Source organism: Gadus macrocephalus, chromosome 14 (assembly GCF_031168955.1).
Source record: "Gadus macrocephalus chromosome 14, ASM3116895v1".
NCBI classification, from domain to species: Eukaryota; Metazoa; Chordata; class Actinopteri; order Gadiformes; family Gadidae; genus Gadus; species Gadus macrocephalus.
Genome location: NC_082395.1, coordinates 9709472 through 9718577, shown reverse-complemented (window position 1 = coordinate 9718577; position 9106 = coordinate 9709472). Strand labels below are relative to the sequence as shown.

The window sequence follows — 9106 nt, the reverse complement described above, 5'->3', positions numbered from 1 at the left end:
CACACACACACACACACACACACACACACACACACACACACACACACACACACGCCCACCATCACCACCACCACTGCTGCTACTGATTCCTGCCAGAGGCTCACAATGCAGCAAGGTGACTCAATGTTATTCTCCTCCTGCTGAATCACAGCACACAGTAGGGGATGTGCTGCATGAACTGTAATAGAGCCTGCGCATCGCACCTTTGATTTCTTACCTTTATGGGAATTTCTCTCTCCGGGCACAATAGCCGGGGTGGAATCTAGCTGGCAGCTCCTATGATGATGGAAAATCAATGTGAATACATCTCTATAGTTGAGTGATACAGAGCGAAGAGTACAGTGTACACAATGTATATTATAGAGTGCTGACATTTAGAAATTGAATATTATATTTGTGTTTTCACTTATTAGATTGCATTGTGCATTGTGCCAAGATAATATATAACACAACTTATGTGTTGTTTTGTTTCAACTCTACATCCTTTAAATACAAAATATGTTGACATAAATATGCACCCAGTTTTGTTTAAACATATGTTTAAAGTTTTGGAGGGCAGTTTTGGAGTGCTCTTCGTAGTTAATGTTGCGTTAGCAGTAGTGTGCTTTTTAATAGCCTCTCACATGGCTGCATTTGTATTTCTTCATGGAGTCGCGTTACGAATCTCAACAGCACCATCTGCTGGAGACGGGATGAACTTCAGCGCCAATGCAAAATAAGACATATTTCACCCATTTTGCATACTATGGCTATATAGACCATTGCAAATGCTGTATTACTAGTACTACTACTACTAGGCCTACTACTAGGCTACTATATGAGCTTTGCTGATTATTATAAATAGGCTACCTATAGTTATAGGTAGCCTATTTATAATAATCAGCAAAGCTCATATAGTAGCCTAGTAGTAGGCCTAGTAATACTAGTAGTTGTTGTATAAGTAGTAGTAGTAGTAGTAGCATAAAACGAGCCCGATGCATTAATTTGTTTACTACTACTACTAGTAGTAGTAAACAAATAAATACATTTTCTGTGGCTGTTCAACAGCCGCCGTTGTTCCCTCAAGGCTTAAATCTCAAGGCTTACCTAATGAGACTTTCTTTCTGCAAGAGTTGCAGATTCCCAACTTGGTTACATTCAAAGAACCAATGACAAAGGCACTAAGTGTTATAAATGAAGACTTTAATCCTTTCAACGACCGTGATCCCAACTTCATTCCTTTAACAGATTTTTAAATGTAGATTTTATGATGTTACTGTGTTTTTTTTTACTTCAAACCTGGAAATTCTTCAGTCAGAAGTTCATGTATTTGGTAGAATGTTTTATTGACCTTTTGGAAGGATGTAGAAGTTCAGAAGTATATATTTGTGGTTTCCTGGGTGAGACAGTCTGGCTTTAGTGGGTTTGGTCTTTGACTATTACTTGATGCTCTTCTCCCATCCCTCTCATCCTAAACAGAAAGAAACAACACGTATGTTGGTTTTACAGCCTGATGAGGAAAGATTTCCTGCAACATTCATACGCTAGCTTTAGATCGGCCAATTGGATTGCCTGATCACCAAGAGACCACCCCTTGCTGTGAAGTCATTGCGCCACGTACGATTCAATACAATGCAACGTAGATTGATAACCATGGTTACTTCAGTTGAAGGACAGTTCAGGCGACCACTATGTTACTAAGACTCCACGAGAAAAAGGCGGGTCTAATAGATTGTAAGCCTATCGCACCAATCAGCTACACAACCTCCTTACCTCGTCATCAAAGCCATTTAGCCATCTATGAAACCTCCACCGAGGACACTGTACGATATTAACTACATTAATGTCCTGGGCACGCAATAAAGTAAGTACACATTAACAATCTTAAGATGTCCTTATCTAAGTATGGACGTTACTCCATATTTCGTTTTTGAAGAAAAAATATGTTAACGTTAGTTAGACGAGTGTTTTCTCTCTTTCATTACAATTTGACAGCTGCTAACGTTAAAGCTAATTATGAAGCAACCTGCTACTGCTGATGAGCCAATGACGAGCTACTGTCAGCGGCTTGAATCATGACATGGTGGATGCCAGCCCGTCCAGGGTTGGCCATATAAGGGGCTTCAGTGCACACAGTTTGTTTGTGAGTGCGGACAGTGTATTCAGTGTTGCTGTCATGTTTTTCCAGATGTGCAGGAGTCGGACCGTTTTGACCAGCTGGCTTATACTTCTGGTCCAGCTGTTATGTCTAGAGGCTGTGCCTATTAGCATGGACAAGACAAAGATTGAAGATACAGAGCCAAAAGCCGAAGAAGCCCCAGCCAGCGTGGTAAGAACACTGTTGTTATTGCATGGACATGGTAATGTCTTACCTTATCTTGTCTGACCTACTTCCCTGACTGTAAACATAGCACTTTGTCCACACTGACGACTTGCCGGCTCAATTAGAATAGTAAATAGATACAAATAGAGAGAGATCCCAGATTGACAGCCTTTGGCACTAAATTGTACGCTTTGTTAGACAAATCTGTTCTAAGTTATGCAAGGAGTTTTTATAAGATAAATGGCAAACCTGAAGTTAATTTAGCCTTGGCCGTTCTTTTTAATATAGTTTTAATATATGAAGATGATATTGGGCAGTTGGCTAGGAATTAAATGCTTTATTGTGATGTGGTTGCTTCATACACACGCACACATCAGTAGCACAGCCTTATATTTCAAATGCAGCAAGTGGTCAACTGTCAATTTATTGTAATAGCATTTTCTTGTCATATTTCTTGATATTAACCTTATCCTAACAGCCTTATCCTTAACCTTATCCTAACAACAATAAATAATATATGTGGTATCTGTAGCTTTCACAGGCCTGTAATAAACCCATCCAATCATTTAACTTGGACCAAATTAAATGATTGGATGGCCTACCTTTCTCTCTCCCTCCCTACCTTTGCATAATCTGGGAAACTCAATGCGCAAATCTAAATCTTCCACGAGGCTAGGCAGGGCTATTGCTTAAGCTAGCAACATTGTAATGTGTTTTGGGTACGTGGATTTGGAGGGAGGTCTGAAGGGAAGTGTTTTTCTTTCCAGTTGGGTAATCTCAAAATCTAGCTTGATCTGACTGGTTCCTCCAAATGGCCGACCGTATCTTTCCTTTGCAGCAAACAGGATCACTGTAAAATACCTTCTCTCTGGTCATGCCCGGGAAGAAATCAGAGTTGGTCAGGATAATGAAGAAATCTTGTCAATTAGATCAGGAAGTGGTATGATGTAATATGGACTCTTTTAAGCTGCGTTGTTTGAATTTATTGTATGTCACACTTCCCACAGGACACTGGACTCCACTATGACCGTTACCTCCGGGAGGTCATCGACTTCCTAGAAAAAGACCAGCATTTCAGAGAGAAGCTACACAACACTGACATGGAAGACATAAAGGTAAAGGCGGTAGAATCAGCAGCGTATCTTTGAAACGAATGCCGTGTTCAAATGCAGTGCATTCGATTATTTTATTTGCCATGATAAACAAACACGAGGGCCTCTGATCCACAGCAAGGCAAACTTGCCAAGGAGCTCGACTTTGTTAGTCACCATGTCCGAACCAAATTGGACGAGCTGAAACGGCAGGAGGTTAGCCGCCTGCGGACACTGATAAAGGCCAAGCAGGACCTGGAAGGAGGAAACGGTATGCAGAGCTGCTTACTGGACGCTGTTTACAGCCTTATGAAAACAACACACGTCTTCGCTTCAAAGTGGATCCATGTTTGCATGCTCTGAGAGCATGCAAAGATGAATCCACTTTGAAGTGAAAAAAGCCCCTGGGAAACTCTGTTCATTGTGCACAAGAAAACAGGCTGTTGAGCAGTTTAAGTTTGGAAGAAGTTTTTCATGTTTTATCTTGAAAATAATAGTGGTTCGCTTAGCCCTTCAATATATGTTACTGTTTGAATACCGCGATGTTGTATGGTGCCATTCACCGCAGCCGTCGACTTAACGTGTATGATTCTTCACTGAACAGACATTGCAGTGGACCACCAAGCTCTGTTGAAACAGTTTGAGTACCTGAATCACATGAACCCGCACACCTTTGAAGTGGAGGACCTGGACCGGCTCATCAGATCAGTAGGTGTTGCTTATGAGTGTTTTACCCGAAAACATAGGAAACTCCAGAAGAGACATTTCTCCGCGATTGAAAAGTGCTGCATCACGCACCTGTGGTCGAGCTAAAGTCAATGTTGTCTCACACAGAATCGGTCAAATCAACCGCCAGACGATAATATTCTCACGCAGCATTTCACCCACCAATAGCTGACGGATGGCTATGGCATTTCTAACGGATGCCACTCAAATTCTAATTTTAAAACTTGCCTACAGCACTACTTAGCCCGGGCGTGTTAAGCCCACATGCATTTAAAGTGTGCAATCGATTTACTTAAGGCGTGCGTCCGTGCGACTTACTAAAGCTCACATGTGTCTTACTAAGGCGCCTGTGTGACTTACTAAAGCGTACATGCAACTTACTAAAACGCATCTGCGATTTACTAAAGCGCTTGTGTCCTTTTAAAAAAATATATATACTTCCATGTCACCTCCTTGGCTCTGTAGTCCCCTCTCTATAATGGCATTGATTATTGAGTTAACATACATGTGTTGACCTCTTTTATAATCAAGGCCACCAACGATCTCGAGAACTTTGACAAGGAGCGACACGAGGAGTTCAAGAAGTATGAAATGTTGAAGGAGCACGACCGACAGGAGCACCTGAAGACTCTGGACGAGGAGGAGAGGAAGAAGGAGGAAGAGCACTATGACGAAATGAAGAAGAAGCATGCAGACCATCCAAAAGTCAATCATCCAGTAAGGGCGACTCAAATCAACTGTGTTCAAAAGTCCAATGGCTCAGTCGGTTGCCGTACTGTCAACCCACAGCTGGTAGCACGCCTTCTGACTAGCGATGTAGATCTCCGCAGATCTTTGCAAATGTGCTGACATAGAAGTGTAATTTGCCCAGTGCCCTTGAACCACCCAGAGAAAGGATTTTTCTGTTTAAATATTGGATGGGACAGAGTTCAAACCCTGTGTGTGTCTGTGTGTGCAGGGCAGCCAAAACCAACTGAAAGAGGTGTGGGAGGAAGCTGATGGCTTGGACCCAGAGGATTTTGACCCAAAGACGTTCTTCAAGCTTCATGGTGAGCCATCCTTTCTTAACCAATTTAATGTCATTTATTCGCAATTGGCCGTCTTACCCAGAGTCAGACAAGTCATTTAATTCCAAATTCATCATCATCTGCCCAGAGGGGGAGTAGCTTGTTTGGCATTCATCTTCTGTTACTTGAAGAGAAGAGTAGCCTAGCTCCTTTTCATGTAAAGTGGAATATCGTTTTCATTCTTTCCAAAGTTTAAAAATGTGTCCTGATTGAATAATCGCTTATTCCAAACGAGATTGGTACTGGCACTCGTTTTGAATAAGCGATTATTCTGAAAACAAATAAAAAAATCTTTGGATTTCACATGCAAACGATTATTTTGCATGTTCCGTATAATCGCATAATTCAAATGAGTGCCGGTAACAACACAATCACAAAAAGAAAAAAATTCAGCTTTGATTATAAGGCTTCCTTTGATGCTTGCTGAAAGGTTACACTCTGTTTAGATTTCCCAGCCAGGAGAAGCTGATAATGAAATTAATCCAGCAGTGAAAATAGTGCGGAATTATCTGTGGGTTTAAAGTACAATCTTGATTTTCATTAATATTTTTACTGGTACTCGTTTTGAATAAACGACTTTTCAGAACACATTTGAAATCGTATACACGTTATGAAAAGGATTGCCCTCTCATGAACAGGAGCTAGGCTAGTGTAACTCTGCAAGTCTATGGACCCAACGACTTCCCTTATGGACGCACAATGATTAATTTGGAATTACACTCGTCTTAATCTGGGTACGACAGGCAATCACAGATTTTACAGATTTCCTGGTGTGTGTGCATCCCTATGAAATGGCCTTTTATCCTTGATGTTGCAGATTCCAATGGCGACGGCTACTTTGATGAGCAAGAACTTGAGGCTCTTTTCACCAAGGAGGTAAGATCTTGGCGAACACACAGAAAGGGGCGAGTGCATAAAAGCCGGCTCTGCAGGTACCAAACGAATTTTCTTATTCTCTGAATTCAGCTGGAGAAGATTTATGACCCCACCAACGAGGAGGACGACATGGTGGAGATGGAGGAGGAGAGGCTCCGCATGAGGGAGCATGTTATGAACGAGGCGAGTTCAACGCACGGCTCTTGATGGATGATGAGGCTGTTGATTTTAAGTGATCAATTATGTTGATTCTTGACCGGCAGATTCTTTGCTAACTGGTGTGTTTTCTCAGGTGGACTCCAACAAGGACAGACTGGTCTCCTTGGATGAATTTTTAGTTGCTACAAAGAAAAAGGAATTTCTAGAGCCAGATAGTTGGGAGGTGAGACCAAATATTTAAAATGTCTTTGTGGTAACGTTTGATGCGTATGCTTGCAATCTGGTTGTAGCCCTGGGATACACATGGGATATCAATGAGGGTTTCTGTAGCACTCGATGGTTAGGATTTCATGACGTGTTTCGGTAACGTCCCTGAACCGCCCAGACACTGGAGCAGAACCAGGCCTACACAGACGAGGAGATGAGGGAGTTTGAGGAGCATCTAGTGCAGCAGGAGGAGGATCTCAACCAAAAGGCTGTGGACCTCCAGAAACAAAGGCAGGAGCTGGAGAAACAACAGGAGCAACTCAATGCACAGAAGGTTGAGCTGCAGCAGGTAACCGCTGGGCTACTTGTTTTAGTCGTGCTGGGGCCCAGTCATCGACCTGGACTGCGGACGTGAGTTGAGGAAACCCTAACTTGTCTCCCGTCGACAGGCTGTAGAACATATGGAACGTCTGAAAACGCTGAAAGTAGAGCCCCCTCCAGAGGTTCACAGTGAGTATGATTTAAATGCATTTGTTTCACTTTTCCCATACACACTTTGTATCGAGAACCATTGATAATCCATATAACTGGTCAAAATATGGCTTCGTTCTTTCTTCCATAGTTGAAGGAAATGCTATTCCAGAGGTACATGGATATGAAAACGCGTTGCCTCCTGGCCACGGAGCCACGTCAAAGGAGCACCAGTCCCCACCTCAAGGGCAGCTTGAACCCCTGCAGGCCCACCCAGAGGGGGCAGATCAGAACCAGGACCAGCATGGTCTGCCTCAGACACGGCACCACTTGCCACCGGGACACCAAGAGATCCACAGAGATCCCAATTCCCCCTAAACTGCTACTTCCTTCTGCTAGACGGCAGACAGGAACGGGACGGTAATTAAAGACAGGTCTGTTCCCATGCCCCCTCTGTTTTTGTACCCGTGCTCTTTGTTGCACTGTGTTCCCAGTGTGCAGAAGTGCGGCCCTTGGTCTGCCTGACGCCTTGTTTCTGCTCAACGGCATTTTCGATGGAGGACTTCAGGAGTACGATGAATAAAAATAATTTTAAACCCAATGCAAAGACTCTAACTTTGAGGCATTTTAAACCAGTGTTCCCGGGAGAACTGCGACCCTTGGATTATGTGAGCCGATGACGAAAACAAAACGCCTGCAAAGCAAATCGACAGACGCGCATCATAAAAATGTGTTTGCTTTGACATCTCATTGTGAATTCGATAACATTAGCCTACCATCCTTTCAGATATTTTATACTATTAAGAAAAGTAAACCATACGACAAACTAGTATGGTGCTTTCAATGTTCAAATTGAGAATACGTAGATGTATTGAGCATGTTTTACAAGCTCATTGTAGGATTTAAGTTTTGATACAAGTTCCAGTCCAAATGCCATTGCACTCACGTCAATTTTGTTATGTGGTCTTATTGTGCTGAATGTGTGGATGGCTTAACGTGATTTATATTAAGAATAAAACAAACATGTTTTCATGTACAGCCTTACAAATGCTGCAGATCTTAGAGGTTCCCATCACTTAATCAAGTTCAGGGGGTTAGTCAGACAGTATTTTGAGAGCAGAGTGATGATGGTCGTTGAAACAAGCCATGATTTCAAAACCAAACCTAAAATCAATGTGTAAGATTGAGCCCCTCCAAGTTAGTAGGCAGGGCACATTTGGAATTTAAAGAACTCTTTAACGTGCAGTCTGACTTGTTGGGAGGTTTTGGGAGTCTATTACGATTCTTGTCAACAGAAAGTGGTGTGAGCTGGCGTATATTTGTGGAATATATATATATCGGTTATAGTATGTGATTGATACAAAAAATTATCACTATCGATCAGGATTGATTGGCTACACATAAGTCCAGGTTATTTTAAACAAAGAGCCAAGTGCAATGAATTGTCTTTTCGGATGATTCCATAAATATCTGGACCAAATCTGTAATATTTTAGCAGTGTTGCATCATGTGATATCAGAGGGGTCTATTAGTAAGACTTCAGGACAAAACTAAATCAGAATACAGGAAGTACCGCATTAAATTCCTTGAACAAATTGGCTGAAGTGGATAGCATCCACCCCTCAAGGTGATATTTGTAGACTATAGTTAAATGTACCATGGCACTCATTGCCTGTTCATACCACATAACCAAGGAGGGTCAAAGTTAGACTTGTATGATTTTCCCAAATTTGAACTTTTATATGGTGCCAAATGTTTCAATGTTATTTCTCATAATTACTAGAAAGGGTTTCTGTACAATTTAAATAAAGTGGCTTTGTGGGGTGAGTTCATAAAGCAACACTCAAATGGCTTAGTGACAAGATGGATATTTTGGTGCCATGCTAAACATGTTAAACCTGATGCGCCAGATGGGTTGTTGCACAGAACCATCTGGGAGGAAATCAATCAAAGAATATTTGGCAGGTGTTGGATGAAGGACTGGTTGGGCCAAAAAAACATAACTATTGGCAAGATATCAAATTGCCTTGTAAGGTCAAGACAGCTGTATGTCTTACCTCTTATACTTTATCTGGAAGGGCAAATATGGTCATGGACATGTTCTTAGAAAAATGCATAAAAAGCTGTGGTGTACTCTGGGAGCAAAGCAGAAATAACTGGGCAATGTGAAGTCTATTGGATAAACAGAGCTTGAGCAATTTAATTCA

At 41.9% G+C, this 9106-nt stretch overlaps 1 protein-coding gene across 1 annotated transcript; it reads left to right on the top strand.

The window, feature by feature from the left end:
• Positions 1–1707: 1707 nt before the first annotated feature.
• Positions 1708–7935, top strand: nucb2a (nucleobindin 2a). The gene is made up of 13 exons (XM_060070610.1): positions 1708–1843; positions 2168–2308; positions 3310–3417; positions 3532–3664; positions 3998–4101; positions 4651–4836; positions 5078–5168; positions 6004–6062; positions 6153–6245; positions 6355–6444; positions 6607–6777; positions 6878–6938; positions 7051–7935. The coding sequence occupies exons 1-13, from the start codon at positions 1823–1825 to the stop codon at positions 7275–7277; spliced, it is 1485 nt and encodes a 494-aa protein (XP_059926593.1). The 5' UTR covers positions 1708–1822; the 3' UTR covers positions 7278–7935.
• The last annotated feature ends 1171 nt before the right edge of the window (positions 7936–9106 follow it).

Excerpts from the sequence above, each read along its gene's own strand:
- nucb2a (XM_060070610.1), top strand. The coding sequence starts at position 1,823 with ATGTCCTGGGCACGCAATAAA. Across the intron at positions 2,309-3,309 it reads AAGAAGCCCCAGCCAGCGTG|GACACTGGACTCCACTATGA; the intron begins GTAAGAACACTG and ends CACTTCCCACAG. Across the intron at positions 6,063-6,152 it reads AGGCTCTTTTCACCAAGGAG|CTGGAGAAGATTTATGACCC; the intron begins GTAAGATCTTGG and ends CTCTGAATTCAG.